We start from the raw sequence: 18,992 nt of genomic DNA on the forward strand, positions 1-18,992 counted from the left end.
TAGAAAAAAAAAATCTTTTAATATTGAAATTTAGTTTATATATGATTACACTTTAGGTTTTATATTTATTTAATCTTATTAACCAACTTATAATCATTATTAGAAAGAAATTGAAAAGTCATGGGAGCTTCAAATGAATGTGGTAAAAGGAAAATGAATGAGAGTTTCAAATGAATATTGTGAAAGGAAAAATGCTTCCTTTATAAGTATATAATGATAATGATAATGATATAGATAAAGAAATGATATAATGATAAACTTAAATATTTTAAATTTATGGATTATTGAATATTCAAATTTAATTCTATATTAAATAATTTTCAAAGTTTCAAATTAAATGCTCAAATTTAAATCTACTTTAATAATATTAGAAATTAAAAAGTAAATATTAAAATGTAGATCTTTCTTAAATAATCTTTAAATCAAAGAATTTACCGATTCAGATATGTCTTAAACATTCAAATTCAATTCACTATTTAAATAATATTTAAAATTCGAATTTAAATTTAGATTTAGTTTAAATAATTAGATTTAAATCTTATTTTAAATTAATAGCTATTCTAAATAAAAAAAATCCAGTAGAAGGCCGACAGGGCACGCTGCATCTTATGAAGATTTTTAATTTTTAATTTTTCTTATTAGTAGTTCATATGATTTAAACCTATTGGCTCTGATATCACTTTCAGGAATTTAGGCATTCTATATAGTCTAGTTTTCTCAACAGAAAACAAAATAAACCCTAAGTGTATATGTATCCTATGGATCTAGGTTCTATTATTATAGCAAACTACTTTCAAACTTAAAAAATAATAACCTCTTGATCTTCTTGTTTTCTTGAATGACATCATGTCACAGCCACTTTTCTTTGGATAATAGGGACCCAAAGAAGGAATCCCTCTAGTGGAATAACACCCAAGACAACAACTTTAAAATAAGAACTTCGGGAAAGAGGATGTTTTTGAAAATTCTATAACCTAAAGAAGGATTATAACTTTCGTCAATATGGACAGAGTGAGAGAGTTGGACAAATTTTAGCAAAGGTAAAGAGTATCAGGGTTTTTATCGGTTTATAGTCTCAGTCTAAATTCAAATTCCTGAGGATAATCACTATCCTTATTCAAATCAATCCATATCCTTTATCCCCAGGATAAATTCGATCCGTATAATATTCTAGAAGGTTTTGGATTATCCTAATTAATTATTATTCAACCTATTTACTTAATTAAAACTATTAAATTAATTCCAAAATCATTTCCAATTGGTTTATTAATTCTAATAGAATAACAGCTTATTTTCTTTTGAATTTTTATTGGTTAATTAGGTCATAAGGAACCCAAAGGTACCTTATTTTTATTAAAAACATTACCAATTAGTTAAAGCCTTTGAATTCTCAATAACAACTTGATGTATAGTTTATACATCTAAATGTCAAGAATACTATTTGCTTCACCCAAATTCTAAACAAATTATAGGGTTACATCATACAACACAAAACCATAGATGCCTTTTTTACTTCTCATAAAACATAACCAGAAAATTAAATGGTTAAAGATTATAAAAAATAAAAAAAAATAAAAAAAATAAACCTGTCCATCAAAAGCAACAAAATACACATTTAAAAGAATTTATTGTGGAAATTAGAGGAACCCATATCGTCATAGTCGGCCTTCGAGATCCACTTCTGATACACGCAAAAGAAAAGTAAGTTAGTCAAATATTTCTTAGATAAAATTGTGAAAACAGCATTGTCCTTTACTTCATTTTACTTATATAGAACATTTCCATTATTTACTTACTCATGGTAGAAAGTTGCTTATAACTCATTACACATAGTAATGTCTTAGACACATTTCCTTAACGATGGTAACGATATGTAATAGGTAGAGTAAATTACTAATGTTGGTAATGAAACATTAGTACATTGTTATTATTGGTTAAAGTAAAATAAATTTATTATTTAAAAAAATAAATTTAAGTACATTGTTATCATAGGTAAAACCATAAAAGAAGAAAAGTAGTTTAGTACAATCGGTAAAAGATAACATATGTTTCTATATGGGTAATGGAAGTAAGTGCATTGATATTCTCTCCAATAGAATTAGATTTTTTTACAAAAATATGTAACCATAATAGCAATGCACTAACAGTTTTTATACTAATAACATTATACGTGCAATTCTTTACACATAATAGTAGCTTAGTTACATTCAATACCGATACTAACCATATATAACAAGGACACATTATTTGTAAAAAAAATAAAGGAAATTTGTCATTAAAGGGATAAAAGAAGACAAGTACGTTGATATTATGAGTAGAACAATTAAGTAAACTGCTCATATCGGTAGTGAAAGTAAACGTAGCTATTCCCTTTAATTTGTCCTATATTTTGAACATCGTTTAACCAGAAAACACTTAATGGACTACGACTTGGTAAGCTATATATAGATGTTTTTTTACTTGATGCAAAAAAAAACACAAGTACATAAAGAAAGTCAAGGAAAGTGAACTTCCCTATTAAGTCTCCATTTTTATAAAATTTATCCTCATTAGTTACTTTTAGAAAAATAATTAATATATATAATACTTAATCACGACTTTATGTTACCTCTTGGAAGTTGCTGAGAGATGCAAGGATTGATCCTCCGATCCAGGCACTATGTTTCCTCTCAGGCAACGCAATAAGATTAACCTGCATGCTACTAGGTGCAAGGGCAGTAATTCCCTTTCTTATTCGGTCAACTATACCTGGTAACAATGTTGACCCACCAATAATTACAATATTTTTATATATATCCGCCGCATAATTAATATCACATTTCATGATCGAGTTGTAAGTCATCTCATGAATACCAGGAGCTATTATTCCAATTGAAGATGGTTCAAACAGAATCTCTGCACAACGAAATCTCTCTGTACCAATCGTGATAACTTGCCCATCGGGTAGATCATATTTCTTTTCAATAACCTTTGTGGTTTTCAGTTCTTGTTCAAAGTCAAGAGCCACATATGCAAGCTTTTCTTTCATGTCACGGATAATTTCCCGTTCGGCGGTCGTAGTAAATAAATAGCCTCTTTCGTTCAAGATTTGCATTAGGAAATTTGTAATGTCAACACCAGCGAGATCAAGTTGGAGGATGGCGTTATTAATTATGTGCCCTTCACAAACTGGGAGAGTGTAGGATACACCTTCTCCGCATTCCAACACGATACCTGTAAAATAATTAATAGTATTGATATTTGTTGCCAAAAGGAAAATATAAGTTTAACCCACACTTATTGAAAAGGAACAAGTGGATAGGAATCTATATCTATATCTATATCTTAATGTATCATATCATACTATACTTATAAAGTAGACATTTTTCCTATCACCTCATGCATTTGAAACCCCCACACAAATTTCCAAGAACCTGATGCATTTGAAACCCTCACACCTTTTCACTTTCAAAGTAATTAATCACACATCATGAAAGGTTTTATAACTTATATAATATGTTTAATAAACAATCAATGGATAGTCTACTATAAAAATGCCATTCTCTTTGAGTAGACACACAAATAGAAATCACATACAAAATTCACAAAGAAAACAAGTTTAAAGGTTTTGTGTTGGTTTGAGGGCTTTGGACAATTTTTCAAGCCATGTTATTATGTGAAAGTTTTTAATTTGTAGGTTTGTTATATACTAATTTTTTTTCTTGGTTTAAGTATTCTTTTAAGACAATCATTGTATGTTGTGGTTGAAATTTTAATGGAAATTAGATTAGATTCATGTTATTGATCATATGTTATGGAATCTGATATAGATAATATTTAATTAAATATTGTATGTATGTTTGTATGTTTGTATTGCTTCAAAGTAATAATTAATTAAAAATCATGGATATGCAATCTTATCCTCAGTATCCATATAAGTCTATTTTAAAATGCAAATTTTCTATCTTATTACTTTATATTTTAATACATATTTAACGTTTTAATTATAACAATAAGTGGCCTTTAAAAGTTTTCTTTTGCTAATTAATAATAATAAGTGGTTTTAAAACTAACGAACCATAATTATAAATAATAAAATCAAATTATTAAAATCATAGATATGTAATATTATCCATACAAGTCTCTTTTGAAATACAAATTGTCTATCTTATCGGTTTATTATTTAGTGTACGTTTAACATTTTAATAGTAATATTATGTGTTTCTTAAAAGTCTTCTTTAACTTATTAGTAATAATAAATGGTTTAACACTAATGAACGATAATTTTAAATGATAATAACATAAGTTTATAAATCACATAACATTAGCAATAAAAAAATTGTATTTTAAATGAACATCATTATTGAAATTAGAAAATAATCGCATCAGTAAAAAATTTAAATTAATCAATAATAACAATTGTTAAAAATAATATTAAATAGATAATTATATTAAATTTTATTAATAGGGAATGTGGGTTGATGTCAATGAATAATATTGTTCAAAATATTATGTCAAAGTTAATGTCAATAACATAACCATTTTAAAGATATATTTTTCAACATTTTAACATTATATTTCTAACCTATGTTATGCAACGCGAAGGAATTCGTCTAGTATATCTTATAACAGAAGCATTTTTCTAAGCACCACATTGATTTGAAACTCCCTTATCTTTTCATATTCTCAAATGACTTTTCAAATGTCTATTAATAATTATAAGTAATTGATTTAGCATTAAACACCAAACGTACTATATAAACTCTTACATGTAAAAAGAATGTCATAAGAAAATGAAAATAAAAATTTTTCAATAGGCAAATTCTTTTAGAACATATTAGAAGTGATGGAGTCCCTAGAAGAGCTCTACAAGTCAAGGTTGTGGTTTGCAATTTTTGAAGTTATATGTGAGAACATCATCATTAGCCTATTTTTTTATCTCTTTGTTTTTTTATGAATATTTCAATATGCTTTGTTTTTTCTTAGATTTTTGTTTCCTTTTATATTTAAATTTGTACATGTATAAAATATTGTTTGTACCATATATTGTAATTGATTAAAGCAATACATGTTAAGTATATTGAAATAATCCATAATTTGTATTATAAAAGCTTAATTTCAAGTCCATCGTTATAGTAAGTTATATAAATCTTATATGAAGTGGTTTAAAATGAGAAGTTTACAAGCATAACAAAGTTTCTTTCATAATTAGTTTAATATTATTAATAGTTTTTTATTGTACGTCTTCAAAGGCAGAAAACATGCCATAATGAATTTATATATCAACTTCATATAAATATAATTATTTCAAAGTTAATGATAGCAATATGATTATTTTAATAGTGTATATATATATATATATATATATATATATATATATATATATATATATATATATATATATATATATATATACAACAAAAGAGTTTTCAAATTTTTGTATACTTATGATTTCAAATATAAAGTTATTAATCACTACAACTCAAAAGTTTTTGTAACTTATAGTTAGTAATTGGTAATAACTTTTTATTTTCTTCTCATTTATATACATTGTATCCATATTAGTATTATACAAATAAGTTTTCTCACAGACAATAACATCTTTTAAGATATTTGTGATTAAAACATGAATAGTTGAAAAAAATATATTTTGTCGCATCATGGTTATTACTATACGGATTTTTCTTCGAACAATATATATATATATATATATATATATATATATATATATATAATAAGTGTCTTCTATATATTTTTTGTATGATTTATCAGTGTTTAAAAAGGTTTTTTTGTTACAAATGTTATAATAGATATTGTAGTGCTTTTAGGTTGTTAGAAGTTGTTATTCATTAAATACATAAATTAACATACAATTTACAAACCTTAAAATGGTCTATAAAATCATCAAGTATTTATTTTTTATACTTTTTGTTATTCGCTATCTATATAAATCAATATATGTTTTATATATGTTTATTAACATTGTTTTTCATTTATAAATATGAAATCATAATTTAGTGAATTAGGAGAATGATTAAATAATTGTGTGGATGTGCGCTTGCCATTAAAAAAACTATATAAATATATTCTTGTGCAATGCATAGAGATTCGTCTAGTATAAACCTCAATGACTTTTCAATTTCTTTCTAATAATTATTATAAATTGGTTAATAATATTAAATTAATGCATAAACTTAATTATAATCTTAAATTAACTAAACTAGAATATTAAAATATTATATTTTAATACTATTTATAAAATTATTACCGTCACACTTTACATATTACTTATTAGTTTATATATGTTGTCGTATGTGAACAATTGTTATTTTAAAGTCACAAATTTTGTATAACCTATGATTTTATGCAAAATAGTTAAATGATTAATTTCAATATAATGTTAAATGGTTAACTTAAATCAAAATTTCAGTTAAACTTGAAAAAAAATGAAAACCTATTTAATAAGTAGTTAAACATTATAAATTATAGTGGTAAACTTAAATTATAATCCTAAATTAACAATAACAAATAATGAAATTTGTTTTTATAATCATTAAGAAGTTTCAAATAAGTAGCTTAAAAATAACTTACAATAAGAATAGTTATACGTAATATTACATAAAAAAAATTATAATATCTTTAAAAATAAAACAATGTAGTTTGTTTTAAATAATTACAATCAAAGAAACTAACAATATACATCAAAATAAATTTTAGAAAAGTTAAATTTCTTAAACCAAATTAAAATAATTAAGAGTTTCAAAATATGTTATTTTAAAAAACTTAGAACAACAATAGTTAAAAGTAACATTATATACAAATAATATATTGTTACTTATAAAAAAACTATTTTTGACGTTTTAAATAATCACTACTAGAAAAACAGCTTTTTTACGACGTGCGAACCATGACACGTATTGATTTATGATACGTAAATGTGTGCGTCCAAAAAATAATTTCATCACTCCCAAAATTTAAAGGATTTAGGACACGCATTTTTTCATGCCCTAAAATTAGTGTCTAAACAAAGAATATAAAAACACGGAGGTCACCTATAATAAAATGTGTGTCGTCTAAGACCGTTGTTTTATAAATTTTAATATAACACGCGCATTCCATCCTGGGAAAATGAGATCCCAAAAACTTAAAAGCCCAGCCTTCCTTTTTTTCTCCTCCACTTTGGTTTCCCTCTTTGTAATAGTTAGGGCTTTTTGTCAAGAACATGCCTCGACCGCCTTTCTCTACTGCTCGTTCTCTCTTCAACTTCCCTTTCTATTCTTCTCACTTCTACAAACCCTTTTTCTTCTTCTCACTTCTCGACGTCGACAACTTCTCCCACCTCCGACGTTTCTCTTGGCGTCGGCACCTCCTACCTCTGACCTTCGTCCAGCCCCGCCCCGTTGTCCAACGCTTTCCAGTGACACCCAGCCGGTGAAGCCCCTCCTCTCCGGCACTTTCCAGCGAGACCCAGTTGGTGTAGTTCCTCCTCTCCAACAGAGAGCGACACCTCTGGTGTCTACTTTCACGAGGAGACTGCAACTATCACCTAGAGACTTCGGAAAATCTGAATGCTATTGTGAAGATCACTAAGCAACTCTTTGTTGTATGTTCCTTTTCTTCATTTCTTATTACCATGTTTTCATTAATCTGAAGGCTACATCCCTCATGTTCTTGTTATTGTTCATCGAAAATTTTACACCAACAAATTGAGCGACCTACGAACCTCCGACCTGGTTATTGACCTCCGGTGAGTGCTACTGGTTCTCTTCTTGTGTAATTATCATCGACTTTCATAGTATTAGTAATTATTTTGATTTCTGGAAACTGATTAATATGTATTATAGGATAATGTAAGTAATGGACGAAAGGGTAAAATGATAAATATATTTTCTATTATTTTTGGATACTTGTGAGTAATTTATCAACAATCATGGATTCTTTTGAATTTGGAAGGTTTTCTTGTTTCCCTGATGTTTTTATTATGTGATATATGCAGGTATGAGCGGTTTCTGAAAATTATGATTCTAAGTGTTTTGAAAAACACACAACGTCCAGTAAAATTTGGTTTATAAAAAAACTACCTTGCTGCATAGTTTAAGGTTGTTTTCTTCTCCATATTTTTGTCTTTTTCTTAAAATAATGAAGGGTTGTATGATAGAATCAGAGGACGGAGAAGGAATGGAATGCAACGATTTGCTCATTCCATTCCATTCTTTCGTAATTCCCTTCTATTCCATCCAAAACAACATATTATTAAATGTTGTTATCATTTCATGGAGGATGTGATTCCACATATGGCACAAGAATACGCTTTTGCAACTAGAACATCAATTTTCGATATCGCAGTGTCAGTCTTAGGATTGGAATCTGAAGGTGACAATCTGAATGGGTTTTCTTTTACAGGGATATCTTCACCCAGAAAACCAAGAAAGAGCTTGATGATGAATCCTGGGAAGGGTTACTTAGTGAAAGATTAGGAGTTGCAGATGAATTTCTTGGCAAATAAGTTGAATTTATTGGGTTCAAACCCCAAGTAGGAAGCTAGCTAACCTTTTCTTGATCTACCATTGTTATTTCTTGATCTTTGTAGTTAGGTACTAATGATGGTGGGACATTATGATTAAAATTTTGGTGTTAATTTTTTACTTTCAGTTTACACACACCAACTGTTTGATATAATGTTTGTGTGAAGGTTGGACTTCTTTATCAGAATTTAAAAGGGTCTATCAGTTAGTTAATAATTCTTTATTATATTTATTTCTTCCCTTTTTTCTTCTTCTGATACACACATATAGTTTATTATAACCTTGTGTTATTGATTTCTGGTGGACCAAGTGTCCTCTTTCAGTTGCTGCCTTGCTGAAGGACTGGTGTGATAATGATGATGTCCTAGATGAAGACTATCGAGTTGGAGGAAGGATGGAGTTTCATGCAGACTGGGATCAAGAAGCTGAAGAGAATTTTGGAAGGGCTTCCAGAACCACAATTTAGATCGGATGAATACATGATGCTATACATGTATTCTCATCTGCAACTTTAACTTTCTTTCTTTTTTCACTTTTGTAAAAGTCTCATCCCCAAGGATATATTTACTACATTATGCTATTAATTGTCAAAGATTTTGACTTAATCTATTTTTGTCACTCTTGTACAGCACCATCTATAACATGTGTACTCAAAATCCTCCTCATGACTATTCCTAGCAGTTGTATGATAATTATAAGGAAGCCTTTGAAGATTATATTGTCTCCATGGTAACCCCCTTCTCCTTTTGTTTTGCTTTCAACACGAATTACTATTAGTATGTAATAATGATCCATATCATGTGGTTGTGAATTAATCAATTAAAGAAATAACACATTAGTAGGCCTCATGCATACACGTATATTTGGTGGTAGATAATGAAAAGTCACATGCAATGTCCTCCTTAAGATTGATTTCTCTATGTTATTCGAGATCACACCCATCACATTTTTTATCACCGAAAACAAGCATGTGTGTGAATTTCAGTAACAATTTAAATTATAAACTAAAGTTATAGAACATATTTATCACACACATCACATTTTTTATCACTGAAAACATGCATGCACATATCTTTGACCCTTTTTGCATGTACCAACTAGTCTTTTTATACTTGTATGTTAGATTGTTAATTGTCTTCTATTATATTAATTAATCAATATATTGCAAGGGTAGGAAATATAACTTCGTTAATCAGAAAGCTTAAAGTAAAACATTTATGTAAGTTTGTAAAATTATAGTTTAAAGAAAGTTAAAGGGAACCTCCAATTTAGTTCACTATTCATGAAAATAGTGGAATGGATCTTTAATCCTATAAACCAACAAAATTAATTTAAGGCTTCAACTCTTTATCTTCTTCTTCTTCTTCTTCTTTTTTTTTTTGAGTTTTTTTTTTTGAGTTTATGTTAATAAGATATTATTTTGTAAATGCTCAAAACTTGAATACCCACAGGGGCATATAAAATTCAATTTCTTTATGTCATTTTCCCCCTTTCTCTCGAAAAGGTATTCATCTCAAAATCATATTTCCTCTATAAAAAAAGTAACAACCTAGGAATACGCTAAAAAACATGTGTATGTTTCATTGTTGGTGTGTGTTCAAAGGTATAGCATAACCATTTGTGCTTTTTTTTTTTCTTTTCGATCAAAATATTGACTTTTTAGTTTACTAAAACACCATCACTTTTATAAATTGTTGTCTAGAAAATATATAGTAGTTAATATATTACATGACTTTTAGGGATTGGGACAAGGATAATAATAGACAAAAAGACTATTCTTCCCCTTTAGTAATATATTGAAACAATTATACATTTCTTTTATGGTCTGGTAGTTTCAGCTTTTTACTTTTAAAGAATTACATTTCTAAAAATTGTAGTCTAGCAGTTTTCTTAATGCAAGATGATATTTTGGCTACTGAAATTAAGCACAAGGTACATCCAACATTCAAGATTCTTATTTCAGATAAGATCACAAATTCACAATACATTTATGTGTTGTGTTATACATACAAATTAAGAAGGTAGATCCGAATTTGGACATGGAGGCTGATGAAGGAGAGAATTACACACAAATTCTAGTAAGAAACAGATTTGGGTTTTGTTATTATTATGTAATGAGTTAGGATTTTGTTATTATCGTGTAAATGATTCAGGGGTGACTTTAAATGTCTGCTTGGGGAAACAGTTTGATGGTGATGCATAAATACTCTTTTGTTTTAGAAAGATTACTTTATAAGTTTTGTTTTATGCTTTGATATAGTTACTCTTTTGGCCACTTAGTTTTCAGTTTTGACCTTGTTTATTTTTAATAAATTACAGGTGGTTCCATTGTTAATGAAAGCTATTGGATGGCAGGGAGGAAGTATACTAGCCCTTGAGATACTAAAACGTGTGGTGGTTGCTGGAAATAGGGCATGGGATGCACTTGTTGCACAAGGTCTTAGGTCAGTAATCTTGTTATGTATCTAAAATCCAATCGTCGCCACCGATCCAAGTCGACCTCGATCTAGATCAAGGTCACCGAAGATTGTTAGTTTATAGGAATATATAACGCATGTTAGCAATGTATTATTTTTGTTTAACATTTGAATGATTATTTGCAAGACATATTATAATTTGTGCAATTTATTTTATTTTTTGTGTATGAAATTTTATTTTATCTTATGAGACATTAAATGTGTGATGTAATTTGAAAATTAGTATATTTACAATATATATATATATATATATATATATATATATATATATATATATATATATATAAACATTTAAATTTAATGATACGCAATGCATGTCATAAATGTGCATCGTTTTACGACATGTGAATGCGTGCCATCTTCTTTATGATAGGGCCTTCCTTGACACGCACCGCGCGTCGTAAACGCGCCTCATAAATGCGCGCCGTAAGGTTACGACACACAAATGCGTGTCGTCTTCCTTTATGACAGGGCCTTCCTTGACATGCATTTGCGTGTCGTCCGAGCGTTTTACGACACAATTGCGTGTCATAAAAGGTTGTTTTTCTAGTAGTGAATTACAATAATAGAAATTAAAATCTTAAGCAAATAAACTTTTAAAATTAATTAATCACAACAACTATAAATATCATTAAACCATAATTATATTTAATTTTACTCATGAGTTACCCGTAAGTAGAGGATATTAAGACAATTAAGATTATAGAATTTTAAAAGATGTCTACATTGTCATATAATTCAAAGCAAACAATGTTTATACTAACTTATTATATGACTTATTATATAATAGCTAACAAAAACGTTTTCTATATTTAAAAAACATATATTTGTCAAGATTTTAAATATATTTGAACATTTTATGCAATGTGCGGGTATTCATCTAGTTTATATATATATATATATATATATATATATATATATATATATATATATATATATATATATATATATATATATATATATAATAGAATCATTTTTCTAACCATCACATTGATTAGAAAATCCTTTGTCTTTTCATATTCACAAATGTCTTTTCAAATGTATTCTAAATAATTGATTTAAAATTAAACATCCAACATGTTATATAAACTCATACATGTAGGAAGGATGTCATAAGAAAATAAAAAGAAAAAATTCCGATAGGCACAATTCTTTTAGAACGTATTTGCAGTGATGGAGTCCCTAAAATAGCTCTACAAATCAAGGTTGTGGATGAATGTATCATTTTTTACTCATAGTTTGATAGTGTTATATTTTTTTTCTCGTAGTATAAATGAGACCATTCAAAATCATATGTTTAAAGATGTTTTGTTTTCTTAAACCATACCATTCAAAATGTTATGTTTAGAGATATTTTGTTTTCTCAAACCATATTGATTTGAAACCTACATAACTTTTTATATTCCTTAATTAATAACATTTATAGTATATATAAATTTCCAATAATTTTTTGCATTCTCATATTATATATGTAGTTATATTAGTAAATTTTTCTTACAAAAAGTCATCATTTGGTTGAACATATTCTTATTCAAAAGTTTTCATATAGTTGAAGCATTCACAGTCCAAATATGATGATTTGAAGAAATGGATGATGTCGCATTGATGATAATTATAATATGATTTTTTCTTAACAAAAACAAATGAAGCTTTTCTATTTCTTTCGTTATATTCAGTTGCTCATTTGATCTTTATATGTGATTTTTATGTATTACTCAATCTTGAATGTGACTCTCCAAGCATCAATGTTTTGGTTGGAATATCTTTCCGATTCTTCTTTTTCAAGAATTTTTTTTTGATTGTAGGTTAGTGTTCAATGAAGAAAAAAGATTTAGAAAACGGATATAAGTTTTTTTGTTGGAGAAAAGTAGACGAATGTTAGTTCTTTCTTATGATTTAAATGTGTATTTATGTATCATTTTTATTTATATATTCAACCAACAAATGTTCTTATTTATTAATTTGATTGTAGTTATTCTATTTTGATTATGTTTATTTTCAATTATTTTTTTATTGGGTTATGCTACAAAACATTATTACAAGACAATATTTAAAAGATAACATAATTTTTAACATTTAATATGTAATTTTGATTGACTTATTATGATATGTTCTTCATATGAAAGTAATTTATCCATATTACTACAACAACAATTACATACGACATTTAAGAAAATATATATTATATGTGATTTGTTTAACATGTTTTTGCACATTTGTTTGTTATAAATTTATAATTAAATATCTTTATGAACAACTGTAGGGATTAAACTAATGCATTAAAACCAATTATTTAGACGATAATAATAATAATAATAATAATAATAATAATAATAATAATAATAATAATAATAATAATATACATTTCAAAGTACCACATTCATTTGGAACTCACACTACAACTCAACAGTTTTGGAATTTGTGTATATTTATAAGTTACAACTCTAGAGTTTTTAACTTATGATTATTAATTAGTAATCACTAAAACTTGTACTTTCTTTTCTTTTATATAGTTTTAAAGTTTAACTCATTAAAAACATTAATGTATTTGAAGAGATTTTTGTGATTTAAATATGAAGAGTTAATATAAATGTTGTAATAGACGTTTTAGTGTTTTCATGTTATTAAAAGTTGTAGTGTTTATTTTTCATATTATTTATAATTCTATATATATATATATATATATATATATATATATATATATATATATATATATATATATATATATATATATATCTTTTAATACAAATATTATAATAGATGTTTTTCTATTTTTATATTACCAAAAGTTGTAGATCATATTTTTGTTCATACATTTTGTAACCCGTTATATTATCATTCATTTGATATATAATAAATATTAAATTTTATAAATTTATGTGTTTAAATTTTAACATATTAAATCTTTTAAATTAATTATAATATGTGTTTAAATTTTAACATATTATAATTAATGTAAAAGATTTAATATGTTGCTGTAGGTAAACCGTTATCAATTTAAATCTACAACTTTACAACAGTTTGGACAAAATACTTAAATTGTTTATTTAAATATAACATTCCAGTGTCAACTTAAATACAAATTACAGTTCTACTTAAAACAACCAAATGAATATTTTGTGAATAGTTGAAAGTGATAAATTGTAGTGCTAAGTGCAAAAACTGAATTATAATCTTAATTTAACTAAAATATTTCCTAAAGATATTTGTATAATCGTTAAAGGGTTTCAAATAAGTAGCTTAAAATAACTTACAATAACAATAGGTAAATATAACTCTATATAAATGATTATATTGCAAAAAACAATGTTTGATATTTTAAATAATTATAATGATAAAAGTTAAAATTTTAAGCAAATAAATTTTTAAAAATTAATTAACAATAACAAAAACTATAAATAACATTAAACCATATATTATATTTAATTTTATTCATGAGTAACCCGTGAGTAGAAGTCATTCAAATAGCTGAGATTATGCAGTTATTATAGATGTATATATTATTATATAATTCAAAATAATCAATATATTGTATCAATTTAGTATATGAATTATTATATCAAATTTAACAACAATGTTATTGTTATATTAAGAAAAACATATATTTTTAAAGATTTCAACTATATAGGTGTTTCTGCGCAACGTGCGAGCATTCGCCTAATATACTTATAAAGGAAACATTTTTCTTTGCATCACATTCATTTGAAACTCCCATGACTTTATCGTTTCTTTCTAATAATGATTATAAGTTCATTAAGAAGGTTAAATAAATATCTAACCTAAAGTGTAATCATATATAAACTAAATATCAATATTAAAATGATATCTTTACTTTTACTTATAAAGTTATGTCTTTAACTTTTAACATATTATACTTAATTTATTAGATTTTGAATGTTGTTGTATGTAAAACATAATTATTTTAAAGCTACAGTTTTTGAACAGTTTGGATAAAAACTTAAATTATTAATTTAAATATCATATTATAGGGTCAACTTAAATATAAATTTTATTTCAACTAAAACAATCCAAATAGTATTTTGTAAAGAGTTAAATGTGATAAATTGTAGTGTCTTTCTATTAATGATTATAAGTTGGTTAACAAGGTTAAATAAATATCAAACCTAAAGTGTAATCATAAATTAAATAAACTTCAATAATACAATAATATTGGTACTTCTACTTAAAAAGTTATGTCTTTTTCTTTTAACATATTATACTTAATTTAATGGAATTAATAAGTTGATGTAAGTAAAAAATTATTAGTTTAAGGCTACAACTTTCGAACAGTTTGGATAAAATACTTATAATTGTTAATTCAAATATAACATTACATGGTCAACTTAAATATATATTTTAGTTCCATTTAAAAAAAACCCAAAGAATATTTTGTGAGTAGCTAAAAGTGATAAATTGTAGTGCTAAATGAAAAAACTAAATTGTAATCTCAATTCAACTAAAATATTTCCTAAAGATATTTTTTATAATCATTGAAAGTTTTCAAATAAATAGATTATAATAATAATAGTTAAAAATAACATCATATAAATGATTATATTGTTACTTTTGAAAATAAAAAAAATAATGTTTGATGTTTTAAATAATTATAATGATAGAAATTAAAATGTTAAGCAAATAAAGTTTAAAAAATTAATTAAGAATAACAACAGTTATAAACAACATTAAATCATATATTATTATTTATTTTCATTCATGAGTAACCCATAGGTAGAAGTCATTCAACCGTTTGAGATTATCCATTTTTAATAGAAGTATATATTATCCTATAATTTAAAATAATTAATAGACTATATCAACTTAGTATATGAATTATTATATCAAATTTAACAACAATGTTATTGTTATATTTAAGAAAACATATATTTATAAATAATTCAACTATATAGGTGTTTCTGTGCAACACACGGACATTCGCCTAGTATACTTATAAAGGAAACATTTTTTCCTTTCACCACATTCATTTGAAACTCCCATGACTTTTCAATTTCTCTCTAATTATGGTTATAAATTGTTTAATAAGGTTAAATAAATATCTAACTTAAAGTGTAATGGTATATAAACTAAATTTCAATATTAAAATAATATTATTACTTTTACTTATAAAGTTATGTGTTTAACTTTTAACATACTATACTTAATTTATTAGTTTTGAAATGTTGTTGTATCTAAACCATTATCATTTTAAAGCTATAATTTTGAACAGTTTGGATAAAATATTTAAATTGTTAATTTAAATATAATATTATAGGGTCAACTTAAATATAAATTTTAGTTCAACTTAAATAATAGATATATCTATCTATCTATACATTATATATCTATCTTTCTATCTTTATATCTATATATTTATATCTATATCTATATCATACATACTTATAAAGCTAACATTTTTTCTTGAATTTCATGCATTTGAAACCCCCTTTTTAACTTCCTCAAACCACATTCATTTGATACCCCATTTTTTAACTAATGCAACTCAAAAGTTTTCTTAATTATGATTTAACACTCAAAAGTTTTATAACGTATATTATGTTTAATTAACATTTAGTGAAAAGTTTACTATAAAAAGGTCAGTCTTTTGTGTCTTTTGTGTTATATAAAATCTTACATGCAATAAGGATTTGAAGATATTGTGATTCAAAAGTTTTCATATAGTTGAAGCATTCACGATCCAAATATGATGATTTGAAGAAATGGGTTATGTTGATCCAAATATGATGATTTGAAGAAATGAGTTATGTCACATCAATGGTAAATGTAATATGATTTTTTCTTTCAACCAAAAGAAATGAAGCTTTTCTATTCTTTCTTTATATTCAGTTTCTCATTTAATCTTTATATGTGATTTGTATGTAATTACTCAATCTTGAATGTGACTCTCCAAACATCAATGTTTTGCTTGAAATATCTTTCTAATTCTTCTTTTTCAAGAAAAATATTTTGATTGCAGGTTAGTGAAGAATTACCATCAAGTTTCTATGATTGAATGGTGTTAAATGAAGAAAGAAGATTCATAAAATGGATATATGTTTTTTTTTTGTTTGTGAAAAGTTGACGAATGTTAATTTTTTCTTTTGATTTAAATGTAACATCTTTATTTATATATTCAACTACTCATTGCTCTTATTTATTTAATTGTAGTTTTTCTATTTTGATTATGTTTATTTTCTATTATATTTTTGTTGGGTTATCCTACACAACATATTTAAAAGACAATATTTAAATGATAACGTAATTTTGAACATTTGATATGTAATTATGATAGACTTATCATGATATGTTCTTCATATGAAAGTAATTTATCCATATTACTACGATAAGAATTATGATATTTACGAAAAAATATATATTATATGTGATTTGTTTAACATGTATATGCACCTATGTATGTTATAAATTTATAATTAAATATCTTTATGTTTAATAATTGAATGGATTAAAATGATGCATCAAACCAATTATTTACAAGAATATAATAATAATAATAATAATAATAATAATAATAATATATTTCCAAGTACCGCCTTCATTTGAAACTCACACTACAACTCAAGAGTTTTCTAATTTATGTATATTTATTAGTTACAACGCAAGAGTTTTTAACTTACGATTATTAATTAGTAATCACTAATAACTTTTTATTTTCCTTTCTTTTATAAAGTTATAAAGTTTTACTTATTAAAAACATTAATGTATTTGAAGAGATTTGTGATTTAAATATGAGAGTTAATATAAATGTTAAAGATGTTTTAGTGTTTTTATGTTATTAAAAGTTATAGTATTTATTTTTCATATTTTTTATTATTCGTTGTATATATATCATTTTTAATACAAATGTTATAATAGATGTTTTTCTATTTTTATGTTACTAAAAGTTGCAGTTCAGATTTTTGTTTATATGTTTTGTTACCCATTATATTATCATTCATTTGATATATAATTTACACAATATTAAACGGTTTATAAAATTATCAAATACTTGTATATATCACAATGACTTAAAAATTAAACTATAATGTTTAATAAAACTAATATGTTAACTATATGTTTGCTTTACTACTAATATTTCGTTTCAAAGTAGAAATATTAAATAATAATTTGGTAAAAGTTACTATTTTAACTATATAATTTTATTCTCGTTCAACGTGCGGGGATTCACCTAGTGTACTTATAAAGGAAGCTTTTTTTTTCCTTTCACCATATTCATTTGAAACTCTCATGCATTTTACCTTTCACCACATTCATTTGAAACTCACATGACTTTTCAATTTTTTCTCATAATAATTATAAGTCGGTTAATAAGATTAAATAAATATCAAACCTAAAGTGTAATCATATATAAACTAAATTTCAATATTAAAATAATATTTTTACTTCTACTTACAAAGTTATGTTTTTTAAATTTTAACATATTATACTTAATTTCTTAGTTTTAATATATTATTGGATGTAACCATTATCATTTTAAAGTTACAATTTTGTAACAATTTATATAAAATACTTAAATTAATAATTTAAATATAACATTACAGGGTCAACTTAAATATAAGTTTTAGTTTAACTTAAACAACCCAAAAAATATTTTGTAAATAGCTAAAAGTGATAAATTATAGTGTTTTCTAATAATGATTATAAGTTGGTTAATAAGGCTAAATAAATATCAAACCTAATGTGTAATCATAAATAAACTAAATTTCAATTTGAATATAATATCTTTACTTCTATTTTTAATGTTATGTCTATAACTTTTTACATTTCATACTTAATTTATTAGATTTAAAATGTTGTTTGTAAACCATTATCAGTTTAGAAAAGCTATTACTTTTGAATAGTTTGGATAAAATACATAATTTGTTAATTTAAATATAACATTACAGTGTCAAGTTAAATATAAATTTCAGTTCCACTTAAGAAACCAAAGAATATTTTTTAAATATATAAAAGTGATAAATTGTAGTGATAAATGCAAAAACTAGATTGTAATCTCAAT

At 25.1% G+C, this 18,992-nt stretch overlaps 1 protein-coding gene across 4 annotated transcripts in view; it reads right to left on the reverse strand.

The window, feature by feature from the left end:
• Positions 1–1,426: 1,426 nt before the first annotated feature.
• The window catches only part of LOC145048341 (actin-7-like), a 31,844-nt gene continuing 14,278 nt past the window's right edge, over positions 1,427–18,992 (reverse strand). For 3 of the 4 annotated variants that reach the window (XM_078996801.1, XM_078996802.1, XM_078996804.1), the window contains 2 exons: positions 2,609–3,213; positions 1,427–1,681 (listed from right to left, as the gene is read on the reverse strand). In XM_078996801.1, the coding sequence (XP_078852927.1) occupies positions 1,616–1,681; positions 2,609–3,213 (671 nt within the window). In that variant the 3' untranslated portion in view covers positions 1,427–1,615. The remainder of the gene's footprint in view (positions 1,682–2,608; positions 3,214–18,992) is intronic. The other variant, XM_078996803.1, reaches the window with a different exon arrangement.

The sequence above is a fragment of the Lactuca saligna genome, chromosome 5 (genome assembly GCF_052625555.1).
Source record: "Lactuca saligna cultivar CGN05327 chromosome 5, ASM5262555v1, whole genome shotgun sequence".
NCBI lineage: Eukaryota > Viridiplantae > Streptophyta > Magnoliopsida > Asterales > Asteraceae > Lactuca > Lactuca saligna.